At 39.5% G+C, this 23,849-nt stretch overlaps 1 protein-coding gene and 1 long non-coding RNA gene across 5 annotated transcripts in view; one reads left to right on the top strand and one right to left on the bottom strand.

The window, feature by feature from the left end:
• Nucleotides 1-6,997: 6,997 nt before the first annotated feature.
• On the bottom strand, nt 6,998-13,349 carry LOC122452405. The gene is made up of 3 exons (XR_006272681.1): nt 13,240-13,349; nt 8,918-9,002; nt 6,998-7,031 (listed from the first exon to the last, which is right to left on the bottom strand). It is a non-coding gene; the product is annotated as an uncharacterized LOC122452405 (long non-coding RNA).
• A 166-nt stretch (nt 13,350-13,515) lies between these two features.
• Nucleotides 13,516-23,849, top strand: part of KCNT2 (potassium sodium-activated channel subfamily T member 2) — a 426,098-nt gene continuing 415,764 nt past the window's right edge. The window contains exon 1 of one of the 4 annotated variants that reach the window (XM_043485980.1): nt 13,516-14,123. In XM_043485980.1, the coding sequence (XP_043341915.1) occupies nt 14,029-14,123 (95 nt within the window). In that variant the 5' untranslated portion in view covers nt 13,516-14,028. The remainder of the gene's footprint in view (nt 14,124-23,849) is intronic. The other 3 variants (XM_043485984.1, XM_043485982.1, XM_043485983.1) reach the window with 3 other exon arrangements.

Raw genomic sequence — 23,849 nt, 5'->3', positions numbered from 1 at the left:
TTTCTTCTTTGCTTTTAGCTCTTCTTCTTTTCTCAGCTATTTGTAAGGCCCCCTCAGACAACCATTTTGCCTTTTTCCATTTCTTTTTCTTGAGGATGGTCTTGATCCCTGCCTCCTTGTCTTCAGAAGGCAGGAACCTTGTCTTCAGGCATTCTATCAGATCTAATGCCTTGAATCCATGTGTCACTTACACTATATAATTGTTAAGGGATTTGATTTAGGTCATACCTGAGTGGTCTAGTGGTTTTCCCTAGTTTCTTCAATTTAAGTCTCAATTTTGCAATATAGATTTCATCTTCAGTGTTTTATGGCATAGTAGATCATGTATTTTGTACCAGTAATCAATAACATCCTAAATGAGACCCAAGTTTATTTTGTTCCTTGAAAGTGAAAGTGAAAATGTTTATTGCTCAGTCAAGTCCAACTCTTTGCAACCCCATGGACGGTTGCCTGCCAGATTCCTCTGTCCATGGAATTCTTCAGGCAGGAATACTGGAGTGCATTTCCATTACCTTCTCCATGGGGTCTTCTCAATCCAGGGATCAAACCCAGGTGGCATGCATTTCAGGCAGACTCTTTACCATTTGAGCCACAGATTTCCTTCCACCAGAATTAACAGTCTGCTATTCTGGATATGTCACATTCACCTCGATGCTCTTTGATATCCCTCTTCCCATAGCTGCTCTTGCTCTAACTGGGTTTAACACCTAGAATATTTCCTCTGTTTAAACATCCTCATTTTACTTTTGACTTGACATTGTCTTGGGTCTTCTTTCAGAATCCAATTCAGCTCCTGCAGAATCTCTAACATGGATCTCTTTATTACTCCTGAATTATGATTTGGAGATATTTATTTTCTTCCCTATTTGATCCACTCCTACTCAGTAACTCTCCTATGACTCTAGCACAAAGGACCCAGCTTCTAGGTTGTTCTTTCTAAGCAACTGATCATCACCTAGGAATTTGGAGTCAGTCTTTCATCTGTGATCAGGAAGCAAATGGAGAAAGCATTGAAGGAAAATTAGAAGGAAGAAACAACTGGTGGAAAATTTCAAAACAAAGCTATTTGAAAGTATATTTACAATCTTGGTCCCACTTAAGTCATGTTCTAGGATAATTATGTGGGATAAATTGTTTTGGAACCGTTGTTTGTGCAAAGCACTTAAGTTATGGAAAAATCATGGTCTTCGATAGTTTGGTAGTTAACTCCTAGGAGAATAATCGACTAATGTTTCAGGAAATTAGTTGAAAACTCAACTTAGGCTGTCAGGTCATTAACATATAATGGGATTTAGGTTTTCTGTACTACCCTGTGAAACATGGATTCTCCCAGGGCTTAAATTCAAGTGAGTGTGTGGCTTATAGACAAAACAAAAGGAAATAAAGGTACAAAGGACCAATTGGAGTTGTTTCTTATTCAACTTTCCTACATCTATCTGAGTGAATGACTTGTCAACAATGTTCATCCTAATATTCTCAAATATCATATATTGCATTTCTTCACAGTAATCAGTATTTCAATATATTTTTTATTGATATTTGTGTAGGAAGTGGTCACCTTTCCTCTTAATTATTGATTTGGCTATGACATTTCCATATTGCTTTCTGCCACATCTGCATTTTGTGCAACTATAAAGTTTGTTTGGACCCATTGTAAAAGTTGCATTACTCAGAAGCTCTGTAGTACATGTACAGCTTATTGCATCTGAACTCAATACGGTGCATGTTCTTTCTGCTTTGTATGTGATAATAATTCAAGATGCTTATTTTAATTTTAAATGCCTCCATGATCTGGCTTCTAACTAGAGAATATTTAAGGTACTTGGTGATTATCCATATTCAGTATTTCCTTGGGAGTTAAGAAGACTCACCGAGCAGTCAGATTTTTCTTTTCTTTCTTTTTAGTTTTAGCATATTTTACATTGTTTCAGTGCTCTGAGGGCACATATTTTAGTTTATCTCTTAAAAGCTGTTAATTAAAGCTGTTCAACCAGTTGTGTGAAATTGGAAAAGCATACTTAAATTCATTAGTTGCTAAACAGCAAAGATGAGTTTATATTAAGGAAAAGACTTCTAGAAATGTGGTTGCCTACATTTTGATAAACAAATGTAATAACAATGGCAAAGTATGCAGTGAACACCATTCTAAAATATTTAGAGATATTAATGCATTTGATCCACAAAAAATGAGTGTTGTAATCCATTTCATAGATGAGGAAACTGAAGCAACAGTGGTTAAGTTGCGTAAGGTCAAGCAACTAATAAACACCAGTGTCAGGATGTAAATCCAAGAAGTTCAGGCTCAGAACGTGTACACATAGTCACAGAGAAGATTGCTTTTCAGGTGGTTGGGTGGGTGGGCTGGCAGTCAGTGGAACCAGGTACACTGGGAAGTAAAAAAAAAAAAAAAAGGTAGGCTTTATGACAAACTGTGCTCACTTCTGGGCTTCCCTGATGGCTCAGGTGGAAAAAAATAAAAAATAAAAATCCGCCTGCAATGAAGCACACCTGGGTTCAACCCCTGAGTTGGGAGGATCCCCTGGAGGAGAGCATGGCAATCTGCTCCAGCATTTTTGCCTGGAGAATCCCCATGGACAGAGGAGTCTGGTGGATTACAGTCCACGGGGTTGCAAATAGTCAGACACGACTGAGAGACTAAGCACATGCTCATTTCTGGAATTTGGAGCCTAAATGATGGGATTGAAGGGAAGGATTTACTAAGATTCTATTTATGTATGTGTGTGTGTAAAAGATAGGGCACAACTTTTGTTGTTTTTTTAAAATACAAATTTATTTATTTTAATTGGAGGCTAATTACTTTACAGTATTGTAGTGGTTTTGCCATACATTGATATGAATCACCATGGGTGTACATTTGTCCCCCATCCTGAACCCCCCTCCCACCTCCCTCCCCATCCCATCCCTCTGGGTCATTCCAGTGCACCAGCCCCAAGCAACCTGTCTCATGGATCAAGTCTGAACTGGCGATCCGTTTCACATATGATATCATACATGTTTCAATGCTGTTCTCCCAAATCATCCCACCCTCGCCCTCTCCCACAGAGTCCAAAAGACTGTTCTATAAATCTAAGGACACAACTTTTGTACCTCCTCCCCAGGCTGGAGTGATCTCGGGGTGAAAAAAAGTAGCATTTACATTGAAAATGAGATACATGCTGACTCATTACTTTCAAATAATAGCTTTTCAGTTAGATACCAAGTGTGAAATCACTAATAATATATCACCTTTTAAATAGCAACCTCTTCAAAGATAGATCTTATTTTCTATTTTATTCTTTTTCTGAGGACTGCATACAGAAATCTCAACTGAGTCTGAACAGTTGCCGTTAATACCCATGCTTAATGGCTCCCTCTTTTTCCTTAATTCCTAGGATAAATTTTCAACATGGTGTCATTAGTATCAGTATTTACAATTTTGTTTCATTCTTATTTTTTCTGAGGGGGATAACAAAGAGAATAACCTTATTTTTCTTTTTTTTTTCCAACTCCCAACACCTAGTTTAGACACTCATCACCTTCTCCCTGTATTTTCATGAGTTTTCTAACAAGCCTTTAAAAAAAAACTATTTATTTTTAATTGGAGGATAATACCTTATGATATTGTGTTGGTTTCTGTCATATATTAACATGGATCAGTCATAGGTATACATACGCTCCCTCTCTCTTGAACTTCCCTCCCACCTCCCACCTTCCACCCCTTCCCTTCTAGGTCATCACAGAGCACCAGATTTGAGCTCCCTGCATCATACAGCAAATTTCCACTGAATATCTATTTTACGTATGGTAATGTATATGTTTCCATGTTACTCTCGAAATTCGTCCCACCCTCTCCTTCCCCTGTGTCCACAGGTCTGTTCTCTATGTCTGTGTTTCCATTGCTACCCTGCAGATATTTCCGGCAATACTATCTTTCTAGATTCCATATATATGCCTTAATATATGACATTTGTTTTTCTCTTTCTGACTTACTTCACTGTGTATAATAGGCTCTAGGTTCATCCACCTTATTAGAACTGAGTCAAATGCATTCTTTTTTATTGCTGAGTAATATTCCATTGTGTATATGTACCACTTCTTTACCCATCTATTTGTTGGTGGGAATCTAGGTTGCTTCCATGTCCTAGCTATTGTAAATAGTGCTGCAATGAATGTTGGGATACATGTGTCTGTTTTAATTATGGTTTCCTCAGTGGATATGTCCAGGAGTGGGATTGTTGGGTCATATGGTAGTTTTACTCCTAGGTTTTAAGGAATCTCCATACTGTTCTCCATAGTGGCTGTATCAATTTGCATTGCCATCGACAGTGCCAGAGGGTTCTCTTTTCTCCACATCCTTTCTAGCATTTATTGCTTGCAGATTTTTTTGATGATGGCCATTCAGACCACTGTGAGGTGATACCCTGTAGTTTTAATTTGCATTTCTCTAATAATGAGTGAAGTTGAGCATCCTTTCATGTGTTTATTAGCCATCTGTACATCAAGACTGTATATTGTCATCCTGCTTATTTAACTTCTGTGCAGAGTACATCATGAGAAATGCTGGGCTGGATGAAGGACAAGCTGGAATCAAGATTGCTGGAGAAATATCAGTAACCTCAGATATGCAGATGACACCACCCTTATGGCAGAAAGTGAAGAGGAACTAAAGAGCCTCAGGATGAAATTAAAAACAGGAGAGTGAAAATGTTGGCTTAAAACTCAACATTCAGATAATGAAGATATGGCATCCAGTCCCATCACTTCATGGCAAATAGATGGGGAAACAATGGAAACAGAGACTATTTTTTTGTGGGGGAAGGCTCAAAAATCACTGCAGATGGTGACTGCAGCCATGAAATTTTTAAGACTTTTGCTCCTTGGAGCAAAAGCTATGACCAAACTAGACAGCATACTAAAAAGCAGAGACATTACTTTGCCAACAAAGGTCTGTCTAGTCAAAGCTATGGTTTTTCCAGTAGTCATGTATGGATGTGAGAGTTGGACTATAAAGAAAGCTGATCACCAAAGAATTGATGCTTTTGAACTGTGGTGTTGGAGAAGTGTCCCTTGGACAGCAGTGAGATACTAAAGGAAATTAGTCCTGAATGTTCATTGGAAGGACTGATGCTGAAGTTGAACTCCCAATACTTTGGCCACCTGATGCAAAGAACTGACTCCTTGAAAAAGACCCTGATGTTGGGAAAGATTGAAGGCAGGAGAAGGGGATGACAGAGGATGAGATGGTTGGATGGCATCACTGACTCAATGGACATGAGTTTGAGCCAGTTCTGGGAGTTGGTGATGGACAAGGAAGCTTGGCCTGCTGCAGTCCATGGGGGTCGAAAAAAGTCAGACACTACTGAGCAACTGAACTGAACTGAACTGATGTCTTCTTTGGAGAATTGTCTGTTTAGGTCATCTGCCCACTTTTTGATTGGGTTGTTTGTTTTTCTCATATTGAACTGTATGAGCTGTTCGTGTATTTTGGAGATTAACCCTTTGTCTCATTTGCCCTGTTTGCTATTATCTTCTCCCATTCTGACGGTTGTCTTTTCACCTTGTTTATAGTTTCCTGCACTATGCAAATGCTTTGATGTTTAATCAGGTCCCATTTATTTATTTGTGTTTTTGTTTCCATTACTCTAGGAGGGGGATCATAGAGGATCTTGCTGTGATTTATGTCAAAGAGTGTTCTTAGTTTTATATAAATAGAAAAATGTACAGTAAACACACATTTTATTTTCATAGTCAAATGGTACAAATCAACATGACAATGGATGCAGAGATAACATTTAAGACCTTAAAGTAGAGAGCTATTCAAAAATAAATAAAAATAAAAATTTGGTATATGAAACTTGTATAATTAATATTTGCAACATAACTTTATAGCTAAATAAAACATATGTGTCCAGAGTCTTATGAATTCATGAATAACAGTAACCTCAATGAATCTAACACTATTATTTGTGAAAAAAACTGTTAGAATTTTCTAACTTCTTTAAATTTTTTTTTTTTTAATTATGTGCAGTGTTTACACCATTGTGCTTTTGGCAATGAAAACTATTACTGTTAGTTTGCAGCCTATGGACACTGCATAACATTCAGGAAAATTGGACTTTCATAACATTTATAGTGGCTACTGAGTGATTTATTTTAGCTTTCAATTTCCTCTATCTAATCATTTTCAAAATGGGAAGAATATATATTCACTTAATGTAAGATACTGTCAAATTATTATAAATTTTAAACAAATGAGCCTGGGGTCATTTTTAACACTGGAAAGGACAGACAGTAACTATATAAGCTGTTAATATATAGTAGACATAATACAAAAATCAGCAGAAGTTTTCCTTTTTGTAAATTAAATTTATAACTAGATGAAATCAATAACAATTGACAATATTTTAATACAAGCAAAAGCATTTTAATTGCCAAGACCATAACCCATATTGTTTTTCTTTCTTGCAAGCATTACTCTACCTCTCAGGTCACACCCTCATGAGAGAAGACCTATTATACTTTATATAAGGCTCTGATAAAACACGTTTTAAATTGGCATGCCTTACTTAGGTAAGTGTGACACATGCACATGCGTGCACACGGTTGTTCTTGTTATTCAGTGGCTAACGTGTGTCTGACCCTTTGTGACCCCATGGATCATAGCACGCCAGGCTCCTCTGTCCTCCACTATCTCCAGGAGTTTGCTCAGATTCATGACCATTGAGTCGGTGATGGCATCCAACCATCTCTTCCTCTGCCGTCCCCTTCTCCTCCTGCCTTCAATCTTTCCCAGCATCAGGGTCTTTTCCAATGACTCATCTCTTTGCATTGGGTGGCCAAAGTGTCGGAACTTCAACTTCCATCTTTCCAATGAGTATTCAGGGTTGATTCCTTTAGGATTTACTGGTTTGAACTCTTTGCAGTCCAAGGGACTCCTCTCAAGAATCTTCTCCAGCACTGCAATTAGAGGGCATCAATTCTTCTGCACACAGCCTTCTTTGTGGTCCAACTCTCACATCTGTACATGAGTACTGGAAAAACCATATACGGACTGCCATATATATATATATATATATCACAATTTTCCCATGCTAGAATTAAAACATTTCAAGATTATTGACTCATTTTCTCTTCCTCTACTTAATCTTACTTTCCTTTCTTGCTTTCTATCATTCAGCAGACTTTGTTTTGGGGTCCATACTATATACCAGGCACTGCTCTGCATGCTGACAAGATCCACAAGGTCTTACCCTTACAGTGAAAGTGAAAGTCGCTCAGCCATGTCTGACTCTCTGCAACCCCATGGACTATACAGTCCTTGGAATTCTCTAGGCCACAATACTGGAGTGATAGCCATTCCCTTCTCCAGAGGATCTTCCAAACCCAGGGATCAAACCCATGTCTCCCACATTGCAAGCAGATTCTTTACCAGCTGAGCCACAAGGGAAGCCCAAGAATACTGGAGTGGGTAGTCTATCCCTTCTCTAATGGATCTTCCTGACTTAGGAATTGAACCGGGGTCTCCTGCATTGCAGGAATATTCTTTACCAACTGAGCTGTAAGGGAAGCCCTTACAGAGCTCATATCAATTGTCGAGGGATTGGAGCCCAGGAAAGTACAAACACAGAGAGCATCTTTGCATAATGTGATTATAAAAGTCTTCTCTGACAAAGTGATGATGAAGTTATGATGCAGCTGTGGTGAGAAGGTGGGGGGAAACAGGGTTCAGGGAAAATAAACAAGTGAAAAAGAAAAAAACAGGCTGCAGCATAGTGGCTCAGCAGGACTTGGACTGGGCAACTTTATAATTTATTTTCATTTAGATTACCAACTGATAAACACAGATACCTAACAGTTATTTATCGTAAATCTTCTTTCTCAGCTATTTTGGGGAGAACATGCACTTTGGAGTCAGAAAATCAAGGTTTGGAGTCTTGGCTTAGGACCTTCTACCTGGGTGATACCATCTGAGACTAAGTTTTCCCATCATTGAAAACTGGACAAAGTTCTTTGGTTTTCATAATTGTTGTGAATCACCTATATAATGTCTGACACATAAGAGTTACATTGCAGCTATTAGTTTCTTAGCATTTTTATGTTTCTATGCTTGAAGAATGACAAGAATATGACTTAATCCATTCCCTTAGGCAGCTTCTCGTTCACTCATAGAAGGTTATTGACCACCCACTAATTAACAAGCATTGTGAAAAGGACAAAATCATAGTCACCATTATTGTTTTGGAAGGTTTGGAGACGACAAGCTTAGGGCAAAGGGAAGACAGAGACGGGGGCTTCTCTAATCTCTCTGTGAACTGGATTTGGGACACTACACATAACCCTAACCCTGACCCTGACCCTGACCCTAACCCTAACCCTGACCCTAACCCAGGATGACAGCAGGAGTTTTCCAAACCTACTGGAGATAATCTTTCCCTGCAGAAATGTATATGTTTCATAGGTAGAAGCCTCATGTGGGTGTGATTCCTGGATTATTGTAGGAGAACATGCTTCAGAGGTATTTAAACACATTTGATACTAATTCCCTAATTTGACTCTGTTTTCTTTCTCCAAAAATTCAAAGGAAGAGACTTTAGAAGCAGGTAAAGGGAGATGATATGGGCTGTCATTGAATGATGCTGAATAAGATGTGTGTTTATGGAAAGCTTTGAGAAAAGGGACAGAAGCATAGAGGAAACTCACAGAGGACACTGCTATTAAAATAATAATAAAACGCTATAGCCATATATTACATTAATGTAATTTATGACAAGCTTCCATCATAAGGTGCAAATACACATTCTGCTTCTCAAAGAGATTTTAATTTTACAACAAAAGCTACTGGAAGTGTTGGGCAAATCATGTTAATTACTGGAATATCTTCATAAATCTCCAAATGGCCTTCCTCTAAACTACATACCTGTGCTTTTCAGGTGGAATTGGTGAGTCAGTGGTGATATTCTGCCTTTTCATTTTCTCTCCACTGGTTCCTCTTTTCAGTGTTGCTGAAATAAAAATGATGCTGTTCATGTGGCTGGACATGCTCAGAATATAGGACAGGTTTTGTTACAGTTTTCTTCCTGTAGATAGAACCTATTTTAGCTTGAATTAAGGGTCACAGAATAAAATCAATCAAGAAAATAGACAGCTGTGTCTGAATTCCTTTCTGTCTGCCTCCCACCTCTGCAGCCCATCCGCTCCTGCAGGTACCATTACGGGCTCAGGGTCTGCCCCGCTGTCATCTCCTGGTACCTTCAGCCAGGTGCATTTATCTCTCTAGAGGATGCTTCTTGATTTTACATCTCTGGATAAAAATCTGTTCCTGGTATTCAGTCCCATAGATTCAAAACTTCTTGACTTCCCCCTTTTGCAGATGGCTCAGAGTGAACTCATTTTCTCACTCAGACCTATTTCTGTATTCCCGTCTCACCCAAGAATAATACTCTTCACCTACTTACTCATCCTGGAAGCCCAGAAACTATCATTGATTCTTCACTCCCCTATTAACTTTCACAATCTCTCAACTATCTGGTCCTGCCAAGACCATCTTCTTAATTTTCTACAAAACTGTCTTCTAGTTTCCATCTGCACTGTAATTATTTCAGACAATCAGCATATCTCTCCTGATCTACTGTATGGCTCATCAATGGTCTCCCTTCATCCCTTTCTGTCTTCCCCACCAATCAATTATCTTCACTGCTAACCATGGTAGTCTTTCCAAACATGAACTGGGTTTTGTCACATACCTCCTTAAAAATCCTCAAAAGGTTCAGCATTGTCTAGAAGTTAAAACCCACACTTATGGCAAGGCATGCCAAGCCCCTCCAAATAATAAATGAAGGCAGCTCCTGGCTGCTAATCTTCCTGCCAATTTTTCTCCTTCCTCTCTGTCCCCTCCCGACCTAAATATACACCCTGAGCTCAAACTACATGAAGCTTTTACATTTGCTGGAATCTGCCATCGCTTTCTTATATCCATTATCTGTACCTGTGTACTTGCTGATGCTCTCATTTGCTTTTAAAATTCTTTAGTGTAAATGTCATCTCCTCCAAAAACCGTTCCTGATTTTCCCAAAGCAGAATGTCTCTCTGTGCTCCTCAGCAACACAGCTGCCAGTGATAATTACTAGTGTTGCCATATTCTACTGTACCTATTGGATGGCCTTCTCCTTCCCCATTAGACTATGAGAAGTTTAATTCATAGTGATGACTTCATGAATCTTTGTTAAAAAAATTAACTGAACACATCTTTCTCTTATACATTGAAATGCTGCTATGTAACTTAATGATGCTGAATAGATGTGGATTATCCCACCTTCTTTTTGCCTACACAGATGAAGGATCTATGAAGTAGGAAGGCTAACATATATAAAGTTACTTTTTTCTATGCAAAATTTATTTTCAAACAACTTTTATAGGCCTAGGTAGACATAATCACTGACAGTTTTTAAAATGTTCTCATAAAAATAACACATGTAATGTGCACATATTTTTGGGTAAAAAACCCCAACATATTCTACACTTCCAACCACGCTTATTATTCACAAGATAATTACCAAGAAATTGCTTTTTGTAAGGAAAATCCTTTTTCACTCACCATCTTCACTCTTTACTCACTCTTCACTTCATTCTTCACTCTACTCTCATTTATTTTTATATTTAAATATTAATATAATTAGTGTGCTGGAAATCAAAGATTTAAGAAAAATACCTTTTCTGTATTGAAAATGGAAGAAATTATTCTGAAATCTGTTTCTGAAAAGAATAGGGAATGAATCTTCTCTCTAATTATCAGTCTAGGCATGGTCTACTCCACCACTATTGTAATTCAGAAGAGTTTTGGTGAGTGTTCTCTTAGTATTATGAGACCAAATTAGTCTATTGCTGTCATCTACACTAGATTTTGATTTGATCACCTAAGATTACCAGCAAGGAAGTTGCAAAATTGTACAGAACCAAGTTAAAATTACTTCTAAAAATCAACTCTAATGTAATGGTAAAATGAAAGCTTTCACACACACACACACACACACACACACACACACACACACACACACACACATATACACACACACAGAAAGAGTCTATGAAATAGGAGATTAAAAGAGCACATTGAAAAAAGGAAACCAAGATAAAAAGAGTGAAAGAGGAAAGTATATTTTAACAGCAGGAAATGGCATGACTCGGCATGAAAAAAAGAGTAAAAAGTATAGAAAGATAGCTGGGAGAGCTAAAAGTAAAAATTAATGACAAAAAATGAAAAGTCTGCCTTCAGAAAACTGAAAAAAATTAAGTTTCAGTGCCCAAGGATTGCTATATTTTAAGACTATCAGGATAGTATTTGTTATATTGCATCATTCTCTTAATTTTCTAAAAATTCAGAAAGATAAGATTCTTCACTGGTGACAATTGTAAGGCACATATTGGTTTCCACTTGCTTTGACACAGTAGGGTTCTTTGTACCCTTTGTATCCTTGGCAGCTGGGCTATGACACTACTAGCGGAGCTAGTTTTTAGTTATTCCTTCTTTTTCTTTCTGCCTGAGGTACTTGTTCCCTCTTAAAATGTTTCCTGGGTACTTGGAAGCCAAATAATTCAAACTGTCATAAGGGTGAGGGTGCACAGCTTTCTTTTAAATCAAATGCTGCTGCTTTACTCTCTAATCCGTAACATCACAGGAATCTAACACCAAACAGCTATTTTTTTCTTCATTTTAGTGCCTTGCTTCTGAATTGGTTACTGATACATAAATACTTCAGAGATCTTCCCTGTATATAAAAGCAGGCTATAATAATATAAATAAAAATATAAATATTAGCCTGGAACAGTAAAAAAAAAAAAAAAGCAAACTTCACAGAGCTGTCTTAATAGCAGATGATAAGGTCCAAAATGTAAAACAGATATTCTCTCCCCAACCCCGGCCCATCCCACCTAAACTAACAATGTGCCGATTGACCTTTCTCATCTGGCAAAGTGGTGACAAAACACACACACACACAAACATATAACTTTGGAGCTAAAGCCAACATGGAAAAAAAAAGATTAACTTCCTAGGTTTAAGAGCTTTTAATGCATCTCAACAGTACGTGTTGAGATGTTACTCATTTTGAGGGCACTGTGCTAGAAAGATAAGCCAGGGAAGGGGGATAAGATGTAGAGAAATGCACAGTTAATCATACAGCCGGCCAGAAAATAATAAGCACTCCAAGCAAAACACTCACAGAGGGTATGAAGTGTTCAAAGGAAGAAGGCATCTTAGCCAACTGGAAGCATCAGGAAATCTAATAGAGGAGATGTCATTTGAGGTGGGTCTGGAAGAATGGGTAGGATCTGGAAGATAGAGACATTTATTTCCACTGATTCTTAAGATTTAGGTAGGTGCTCACTTGATTTTCTCTGCTTCTACATTTTGATTTCTTGAATTTCTAACTTTCTGTATTTAACCCTCCACTCCATGACCTCACTGAGAACTTAATCATACCAAATTAATCACTGACTCCTGAATGAACCGACCATTTCTAACTATCATTTTGCATGCACTCAGGATTCTCTCTGCTCGCTCCACTGCTTTCTTCCCTTTCTTTGAATAAGTTGCAAAGTGACATAGAAGACTTGGTTCATTTTCTGTCTTGACCCTTCTGTGCATGAAAAAGTGTGTTATCTCATAGGTATTTCCAAAACTCTGTATGACTGTGTCTCATGTTGTATCACTTCATTTATAAGCTTGATCCTCCAAGCAAACGATGAGATCCCTGAGGCCGCTGGCAGTGACACAATCTTCTCTGTACCCTCAGGCCCGTGTCTCTCAGAGCAGTAGTTGGTGTCTGAATGTACATACCCTGATGGAATCGGTGTTTGGTAGAAGAGCAACATAGGGGTGTTCCCATAAGCTGCGGTCCATTCTGAAAAGCAGGCTGTGGACCCTCGGGTTCACCTTTCCTCCGCCCGCGTGGACCACTAACAGCGGCGCACTGAGCAAGCCGAAGGCCACATGGAAGCCCACAGCACCACACTCTTGCCCTAAAATGTCATCCGCGACGCATTCTAATGAGCCCTCCCTGCCAGCATCTAAACACTTCTCTGCAGCGGCCTAAAGTGGCCCTTATTCATTCCTTTCTAGGATCAGGGAAACACCTCCCTGGCTTTCAGTCTGTGAGAGAAAAAAAAAAAAAGACTAGGACTTTCCTGAGGCTGGGAGCGGGGATTCCCTCTCCAGGAACGTGCCATTTCCACGCCGCCTACCTGGCTGAAGGCGGCCAAAGACGAGGAGCCGGGTGACCTGGGGACACCAGACGCGCGCGGGTCCCCCTCCTCCGGAGGGTGGAGGGGTCTCAGCCCGGGAACCCACTAATTAGGCTCGCCCCCATTGGTCGTCCCCCGGCACCTCCGTCACCATTATGCTAACGAGGGGCGTCTCATTGGCGGGGCCTCCGCGGCGGCCCCGCCCACGGGGAGAGCCCTTGCGCGGCGCCGGGACCCCCAACCCCAGGACCCCCGGCGCCTGCGCGGCCGTGCGGGGCGTCCGCCTGCGGGGACTTGCTGCAGGCTGGGCTACCCTCCGAGGAGGGTCGCGCCTGCCGCCGGGCGGGACGGGCTTTCACCCTCGCGCTGCGCGAACGCCCACCCCTCTCCTCTCTTTCTAGGCACCGCGCGTCTTTTCTCTTTTTTTCGGGCGAAGTAACTTTTGCATTCCCGCCTCCCCCGAGTCCTGTCGACCAGAGGCGGCGCCCAGCCTGGGGGCGGTTCTTTGGCATCGTCGGTCCTTGTCAGAGCCAGACTTTTGCTCCTGGGCTGGGTTTGCATCATCCCCATCACACCCTCCGGAGGAGAGGAGCCGGCCCCTTTCGGCCTCAGCTTCCGGCTGGGCGCAGACCCCCCTCCGGCTCCCAGGCCCCTTCCCCTGCTGCGTTCCCCCCTCCCGCCGCCGCCTTTAACGAAGTCCTCGCTCCCCCCACTCCGCAATATTTTCTTTCGCTCGCCCTCCTCGCCTCCTCCATTCGTTGTCTCACGTTTCCCACTCTTTGAGGAAGGATGGTTGATCTGGAGAGCGAAGTGCCCCCTCTGCCTCCCAGGTACAGGTTTCGGGATTTGCTGCTCGGGGACCAAGGATGGCAGAACGACGACAGGTGAGTGGTGTGCTGCAGCGTGGCTCCGGAGATACAGCTGGAAAAGGGAGGGATGGGGAGGCTGAAAGGCTAAGAGGAGGGAGACGAGGAAAGGGAGCCAGAGCTGGGGGAGGGAGGGAGAGGGACTCTGACGTGTCTCTCCATTTTGACTATAGGGCAATTGGTGTAGGCAAGTAACTCCTTCTTTTCACTTTCGGACCCCTGCAATGTATTTATTGCATTTATTTGGTGCTTATTCTTTTGTCTATCTGTGCTTTCCCAGGGTGTGGATGAGGCTGGTGTGAGAGGTATAGTACGTCCAAATGGCACGCAGCATCACTGCCGATCAGTTTTCATATTTTTCCCTTGGATGTTGTTAATCAAATTCGAAAATGCATCCGAGTTGACTGAAAAAGCACCCAAATCCCCTGCACCTGTTTACTTACTCCGCGTCGATCTTGTCCTGATTAGGTGTCCACCCGCCACTGGGAATTTTATGCTTTTAAAACATTTGGAGACGCAGGTAGACAGTTGGTTTCAATATGTAACAGGTAGTTAGTGAAAATAACAGCGTTTGCAATGGAAAAACCTCACTTCGAACGGGTAACCATGATTATTATTCATAATGTGTTCGTATAGCATGATCCAACCTTCTCATAAATAATGTATTTAACCTAAATAGTATATATGTCACAAAATTAAAGCATAATTTCAAAACTAGAGTGTTATTAGCAAAATATTGCTCGTGTTTTATCTGTAGCATCACTGCTTTGCCTCGTTAAACTTTTGGAATTACTCTTGTTATGTCTTATTATTATCTTTTAAAAAGCACATTTTATGTTTCATTGAATTTGGTATTTTCTGAAATAGTCATTTAGGTATCACATGCCACATTTCCTTGTTTTAGAACAATATGTGTATACTAACTAGACTTTCAACTCAATTGAAATGTTTCGTTAAACTTCAGTTTGGTATTGCTGTTCTGTTTTAATTACATAAAAAATCCGTTATTGGCCCCATTCAGAATCTCCTTGTTCAACCACTGGGAAATACCTTCCTCCCATCTCAGCTCCCAATACAAACCCACACTACACACAGGGGATTTTATCTGGGGCATCAATGGTGGCCTTCTTCTTTGGTCTCATATTAGCAATGTAAAGGGATATGGGTGTTTTGTAGATGATATTTCAGTTCAATATCTTTAGGCAAAAATGTATCTATTGATAAAAATTAAAGAATTCATACCAGTATGCTTGGAAAGTAAGGTGTTCTGGTTGACTAAAGATGAAGAAAAGAGTATTTAAACAAATTTCAGTGCTAATTGACATTTAGATACACTATTTTAACTTAGCTCAGTGGCTCATCAAGTGCAGCTTGGTGTTCATAGTGATTGGATCTATATTTGTTACTTCAGGATGTCAAGATCATCATGTATTAATTAAATAGAAATCCTCATTGCAAAAATGTGAGTTGGGCAGAGTACATAGAGGACGTATTTCAGACTGGTGGTGGTAGCCTTGTTTCTTTTTTAAACATCATATCCAAGATAATGATTGCTCATGGGGTTGCCCTCACTTTTCTCGGGGTGCTGAAGATATTTAGGTAATTAAGAATTTCGAATAGTTGAATGCATCCTAAATGAGTCATTGCCATGTTAAAAAATATTTTGCACTTTTAAAATCCCTTTTATAATGTAAGTTTATACTAGCCCAAGTTTAACTCTAAAATTCGGCCGTATATAATAAAGTATTGTTACCAAACTAAACTTGGCTCCACTTGCCTGTGCAGTAAAGCCGATCTACTGACAATGCTTTGTGGTGAAGGCAAAAGAAAAAGTGAAGTCATTCAGTCGTGTCCAACTCTTTGCAACCCTGTGGATTGTAGCCCGCCAGGCTCCTCTAGCCATGGGATTTTCCAGCCAAGAATACTGGAGTGGGTTGCCATTTCCTTTTCCAGGGGAAACTTCCTGACCTAGGGATGGAACCGGAGTCTCCCGCACTGCAGGCAGACTCTTTACCATCTGAGCCACCAGGGAAGCCCTGGCAAGTGGCTAGCACCCTTTATTTTTATTTTGACACGCTTTATTTCAGGGCACCAAGCAAGGAGTCCAGGTAGCTGGTCCTGGAAATGCCTAAACTTCCCAATAGCTTTCAGGGAGATGTTTTTAAAGACAGAATGTGGGGGAGGGGCGGTTGTGCAGTATGTGCAGCTCCTGGACAGTCTTTTGATTGGTTGGTGATGAGGTAATCAGGAGTCTACACATTCAACTTTCTGGTTCTCAACCAGCTTGGGGTCTACCAGGTTGTGGACAGCAGGAAGTTAACTTCTTCCACCTAGTGGGGGTCTTAGTGTCTGCAGAACAGACTAAAGATCAGGGCTCAGAATGTTTTGATGGCTGTTGAGGTCCTCAACTTTGTTTAATTTCTCACATATTCTTATTCTGTTTTGCTTGACTGTTTTCCTTTCTTTCTGCCATTTCCCCACTTCTCCAGTCAAATTTATTCTTTGGAACTCAGCCTCGGAGGCTAAAGTTTTCTACAGACAAGGGCCAGGCAGAGGAAAAGGTGGAGGGAAATCTGTCTTGGGAACTCCCCATAGGGTCCTGTTCAGTTACAGTATTAACATTTGAAACATTGTTCATTCACACTTAAAGGTAATTTTGTGCCTCCATGAAAACTCACTGTTTAGTTTTGGTTATGTTTGTTGTCCATCTTTGAAGACAAGATCCTTTGATTAATAGGGAGAACCCAGATTTCAATGCTGTGCTTATTTATTCACTACCTGAGTGACCTTAGGCAAGTCATTCAGCTGTTACAAATTTCAGTAATTTTGTTTCTGTAAGATATTTCTGTAAAACTAACAGTTTACACTAAGTACTTAGCTAGTGCTATATGTTAACTATCCTATATGTTATATGTGTATGTGTGTGTGTAACATACATGTAAAGACATATGTATATGTTAACTTATGATATTTATTATTTTAGTCAATTCTCTGATAGTCCTTGAATCATAGATAATTATTTTAAGGACTAGGAAACTCAGTTTCTGGGAAATTAAATACTTGTTATGGTGTTATACCTTAAAAGTGTAAAGATGACACTTGGGTTCAGTCCTTTGTGACTCAAATTACTTAAGAAGCTCCTAATTTCCCTCTACCTAATTAAATTTCAATTTGTAAGAATAATTTTATGTACTCTAGCATAGGTGAGGTACTCTTCATTACGTTCCCTTCTTAATCCACGAGTCAAAGTTTGCAAGTGAAGTCATCTCTTTGCCTTTAGTATGGTCACAAATTTCTCTTTGCAATTAAGTATGATAGCAATGTTGTTCTCAGTTATCTTTGTGGGCTCAATTCCTACAGAGAAAAGGAGGAAGCACTCTTCAATCCGGGAATAAGTAGACAGTTCTGCCAACAGATGCATTTAGCGCTCTGCCCATATTCTCTGGATATTTTCTAGGAACACCCTCTGCCTGACATTTTTTGTTTGTTTCCTCTTGGCCTTACGTGCGCACCCGGCCCTCTTGGAGAGCAAGCCAGAAGTACCACTGAGTAAATACAAATTTGTTAGATAAATACTGTAGCCTTCTAGTTCCTTGGTTGGGACCATTCTGGCTTATGTTCTTTGTACTGTGTCCTATGGGCCCCCACTCTAATTGGCATGGGGGGTAACTGGCTTTATGTTGTGAGCTTTATTAGCTTTCTTCCCTCTCTCCCTGACTGGTGTCTTCTGGATCATTTCCCAAGTAAACTACTTAGACTTCTGTCCTTATCTCAAGGTCCACTTCTGGTGGAATCTGCATCACAATGGATATCTTCCCCATCTAGAGGCACATTCTACAAATGATGGGGGAGAATTAGAGGAGAGGAAAGTAGAGCTCTTCATTTTAAGAATTTTAAGTTCCGTCTTAATAGGATATGGTAGATTGGCATGTAAAAATGAATGAGGCATATTACTGATGCGTGAAGGGGTAGTGTTAAAGAGGGAATATTGGTGAGTCTGTCATTATACAGAAGTGTATATATGGAATGCTTATGTAATATACACATCAGTGGATCCTTTTGTAAATCTTATCCTCTAATGCTTATGTTCAGTCATGTCTGACTCTTTGCGACCCCATGGACTGTAGCCTACCAGGCTCCTCTGTCCATGGGATTTCCCAGGCAGGAATACTGGAGTAGGTTGCCTTTTCCTTCTCCAAGGGGTCTTCCATGCGAAATGCCATGCTGGATGAAGCACAACCTGGAATCAAGATTGCAGGGAGAAATATCAATAACCTCAGCTATACATATGACACCACCCTTATGACAGAAAGTTAAGAGGGACTAAAGAGCCTCTTGATGAAGCTGAAAGAGGAGAGTGAAAAAGTTGGCTTAAAACTCAACATTCAGAAAACTGAGATCATGGCATCTGGTCCCATCACTTCATGGCAAATACAGGGGGAAACAATGGAAACACTGACAGACTTTATTTTCTTGGGCTCCAAAATCACTACAGATGGTGACACAGCCATGAAATTAAGACACTTGCTCCTGGAAGAAAAGCTATGAAAAGCCTAGATAGCATATTAAAAAGGAGAGGAATTACTTTACCGACAATGGTCAAAGCTATGGATTTTATTCATGTATGGATGTGAGGGCTGGACCGTAAAGAAGGCTGAGCACCAAAGAATTGATGCTTTTGAACTGTGGTGTTGGAGAAGACTCTTGAGTGTCCCTTGGACTGCAAAGAGATGAAATCAGTCAATCCTAAAGAAAATCTGTCTTGAATATTCATTGGAAGGACTGATGATGAAGCTGAAACTCCAATACTTTGGCTGCCTGATGCGAAGAACTGGCTCATTAGAAAAGACCCTGATGCTGGGAAAGATTGAAAGCAGGAGGAGAAGGGGACAATAGAGGATGATATGGTTGGATGGCATCACTGACTCGATGGACATGAGTTTGAGTGAGCTCCGGGAGTTGGTGATGGACAGAGAAGCCTGGCGTCCTGCTGTCCATGGGGTCATAAAGAGTCAGACACGACTGAGTGACTGAACTGAACTGTGCGGTCTTTTATCCAGTCAGCTAATGTTTGAATGCATGCTACATCTCAGGGCCTCATGAAGTTAGGCTTTGGGAAGAACATAAGAAAGAATATGAAAACAAGGCTTCATCAGGGAGGAGTTCACAGATATAATTTTAAGTGAATTTCTGCCATGATGTTGACAGTATTGCTTATGTTATGATGATGTCCTTGCAGAATTTCTATTTTGAGACTGTCAAGAAGAGCATCCACCATTTGTAAGTAGTGTATTCAGTGTTTGCTTGAAAATAAAGTAGCTAAAATCACTAGAGATGGCTCAAAGTCTTCTATATACTTTAAATCTAATATTTAGACTACTTAATTATCATCAAAGTTACTCTGTAATTGAAACCAATATGAGTAGAGACTGAACATTTAATTGATCTTCTGTGGGGACCATTCTGTAATACATAAAATTGTAGGGTTAAAATACATTTTCCCCCCTATTTTAGTGTTTTAAGATTTATAAAACAGTAAAGATTCAGAATATTCTCTTGCAGTTAAAAATTGGTAAATTTCAGGTCTTAAATGTCTTCAGACAGTTTGGACAAGCCCTTCTCATCCTTCATCATGACTTAGTAATTTTAAAGTTTAGAACACAATGCACTAGATGTGGATAAATTATCACAATTGTAGATAAATTGCTGTTAATGGACAATTCTCAGTTGCAGTCATATGGGAGTAGGCCATTTATTTAATTAACACTATTCTAGTGTTCAGATATTTGGTCAGGTGTTGCAGCTCCAGTAATTTTAAGTGTATCATTCATATTTTATAGTTGGCATTTACATGTAATGCAAACAAGTCAACTAATGCATTGTGGTAATTGAAAATATAAAAGAACTTGAACAAAAAGTGCAATTCAATCAATTATTAGTTAAGAGGTATTTATAAAATGGAGAGAATGTTGGATAGCTTTTGGAGTATAGTTAAGTTTATATATCATAAAATGTAAATATGTGACGTTATTTTTTGTTATTTTTTCTTTTTTTTTTGTTTTCTCTTTAAAAAAATTATTTTCTGTGACTTTATATAATCAAATTGAATTAGGGAAATGATTTTGGATTGGCACATGGCAAATTTTTATGTTACCACTTTTATCTCCCTTATTATATTATGTATTATTTTGAAAGTATCCATTTAATGTAAAATTCTTATTCTGAATGTTTATATTCAGGTCAGTAATACACTTTTAAAATATTTTGTGCTATTAAAAATAATTAAATTTTAATTTTACTGTTTAATTATCCAGTTATCTATATATTATCTATACATAGTGGAACCAACAGTACATATGCAATATCTATAAAAATGATTTCAGCATTTGTTATTCAAGAGTCTAGATAGTTCTATATCTGTTAGAGCTGTCATATTAAAAGAAATCTCTATGAATAAGGCAATAAAAATATTACCTGCTACTGAAATAGGTAATGGTGTAAAAATTGACTTTATATATATATATGAAAAATTTATTGAGGTCTTCATTATTGGTACAAAATAAACATTAAATTGATAATGTACTTAGTCATAACCTGTACCTTTAGGTTAATACTGAATGTGATACTTCTGGGGTTTCTAGTCATGCTCTTGTTCATATGTTTATATATTATTTTGTCATTGATGGTTCATCTGTTTTTATTAGTGTATTTGTGTATTGCCAATGTTGTCTTACTTATGTGTTGTGCTTGTCTCAATTGCCTTTAGAAAATGAAGCAAAAAGAAATATTTTTTACAGTGATATTTCACCAGTTGCTTTGTATATTTATACTGTGAAATTAAATAATGGTGACCTTTTCTGAGCAATATTTGATACTTTTGATCAAGACTTTTTTCAATCAAGATATTTTTAAACTAATGTTTTTCCTAAGTTTTAAGTTGCTAATTTGAAATTTCTCTATAAAAGAATCAAAACAATATGTAATGATCCAGAAGAACAGTTACTTTTACTCTTTGACAGTTTTTGACCAGATATGGAATTTTTTAAATAGGTCTTGGGATCTTAATCATCAGATAGTAATCAAATTGCAATTTAAGAGAAAATTACTTGGCGAATAGTGAGAAGAAAGGTGCCTATATAGCACTGTGAAAATCTTAGCCTCAGTACAAATTCAAACTGGTTATATGCAGTCGTAAAAACTATGATCCAAGCAAAGTGGGGGGACTTGCAGTCCCCTTCACACTGAATGTACCGCCCAGGTAGAATAGATAAAGATAAACTGAGCCAGAAATGTCTTTCCGGTGGTCATGGGGGTGGTATGTAAGGTTTTTAAAGTTGTAAGCAAATGACCCAGACGTTATGAAGAATCAAATTATAAAGACTACCTTAGATATATATTTTAGCCTTGCATTTCTATAAAATATAGAACATTGTTAATCTGTCAAACATTTAGTATAATCCATATTAAATATTTATACCTAATACACACTTATAAATAGTGATTATTGTGCTTTGATTCTCATTGACATAGAAACCAAGAAATTTGCCACATATTGCAATCATGAAGCTTTATTCTACCAACCAAATTACATTATTAGTTTTCTTTTACCTAAGGCAGTCATTAATATTGATAACGTTTCTAAGTTACGCATTATGTCACTGTTGTTTTGTTATACACTCGTGTATGGCAGAACAGGCTGTGGTTCCTTAGGAGCTGAGGTTCCCTCGTATTCTCCACCATCTCTCTAACCCAAAGCTTTGTTCATGTACAATTGGCCTCATCATTTATCCCAGCATCTGGGTACTGCATGACCTTGAGCCCCTGTGATATTTGATTGCATATGTGTCACATACAAGACAGACCACATATGTGTTTCCAGCAGATAAATAGAAGCTCAGACATTGTGAAGTCAAGAAAGCACTCTGAGAATGGCGTTGGGTTCTTTTTGTCTGGTCATCTGGAAGCAGAAGAGTGAGCACAAAATTTCTGACCTTGTTTCCTTAATAACCAGAACTAGATTCTCTTAAGGAGAATCTGAGTGTAGTACAGTTTCAAGGGAAGGAAGAAGCACTGTTCTTACTTGGAAAAGTAAATTATTTATGTAAATGAATTCAGTGTATCCCTGGTAGGTTTACTTGTCTGCTTTGGTTGCGAAGTGGGGATGGAACTGGAGTTGGGGAGGGGATTCCATAGAGGCTGAAAAGTTCTCATCTCCTGAAAGGAGTAGAGGGGATGTACTCCTAGGGGTTCAGGAAAGAGGATTTGCAGAAAAGCAAGACCAGGGAAGTGAGATTTCTCTCCCCAGTTTTTTCTTGGATCAATCGTATTGATCTTTGTCATTTTCTTTTTTTTTTTTTTCCTTGACAAATAGAAGCAGTGAGGGAGAAGCAGACAGAGAAACCCAGGCTGACAAGCCTGGCTGGTCCATAGGGCACTGTGGACTGGCAGTGAGTCCCTTTCCTGTTCAGACTCATTACTGGGCCTGTCTTTGGCCTGCGCTTCAACTTTCTTGCTCAGTCACGTCCAACTCTTCTGCAACTCCGTGGGCTGTAGCCCAGGCTCCTCTGTCCATGGGATTCTCCAGATAAGAACACTGGAGTTGGTTGCCATTTCCTCCTCTTGGGGATCTTCCCGACCCAGCGATGGAACCTGAGGCTTCTGCGTCTCCTGCATTAGCAGGCGGATTCTTTACCGCTGCACCATCTGGGAAGCCCCTTAGCTCTCTTAGCACTACCGCCGTGATGCCCCGGCTTTAAAGATCAAGAATCATTTCTCTCTGTGTGCGTCTTCCTGGAACTCAGAGTTTTATTACTTCTGCTTTTCACACTGCCCAAGTCTGTGTGAGAATAGGAGCTGGCACACAAAGCCAGAAACCTCTGAATCTAAGGACTAAAGGGCAGCTTGTTTCTGGCTGCCTTGCACTGCACCTTGCCCAGAAAACAGAATGATGAACTGCTATATCCGGGGCATACTTAACTCATCTTGTAAAGCACCATGTGAATAGGGATAAAAGTGAATTGATACATTGTAACCTCATTCAACTCCCTGTGGGAAGACTTGTAGATTGTCCACATGTTGCGGACAACCTGGGACAAAGGGACCAGATGTGTGGTTTAATAATGGACAGCCTGCGGTGTCAGGTCTGTCAAAAGTGAAAATGCCAGTCCATGCCCTCAGAATTGGATCGGGTGATTAGTAAGCTGCACAAGCTGGCCAGCAGGGACGGTGATGACTTTAGTCACTGCCGCACCATGCGGTGATGACACTGGCAAATTATAGATGGAAACTTTCAGTGTTATGTTTCTATTTCTTGTCTGTCTCTCTACAAGAGTTCCGCCACCTGTTTCTCCCTGAAAATACAGAAGAAGATGAAATGAAAATAGATGATGATATGAAGAGGGTGGAGAACACCACACATTGTTCTAAGCATGTGTATTATTTCACTGAATCCTCACACCAGCTCTGAGGAATCTGGTTATCTTCCCTTTCTTACAGATGAATGTCCCGAGGTACAGAAATTCATGCCTTGTTCCCAGTTACATAATCCTAAGAGCTAGAACCAGAATCTAATTATTCTGCCTACCCACTATGTTTACAACTAAACAAATGTGGTTTAATCCTGTGAAATAACAGACAGAACAAAATGCAAACAAATGTGAATACTTTGGAAGGTAGAAAAATCACAGACCATCTGCATCCCTTTAGACCAGCATCCCTTGAGTAACTCAACAGGAAAGTTACAGA

The sequence above is a fragment of the Cervus canadensis genome, chromosome 13, assembly GCF_019320065.1.
Source record: "Cervus canadensis isolate Bull #8, Minnesota chromosome 13, ASM1932006v1, whole genome shotgun sequence".
Lineage (NCBI taxonomy): Eukaryota > Metazoa > Chordata > Mammalia > Artiodactyla > Cervidae > Cervus > Cervus canadensis.
This window is presented reverse-complemented; position numbering and strand designations above follow the sequence as displayed.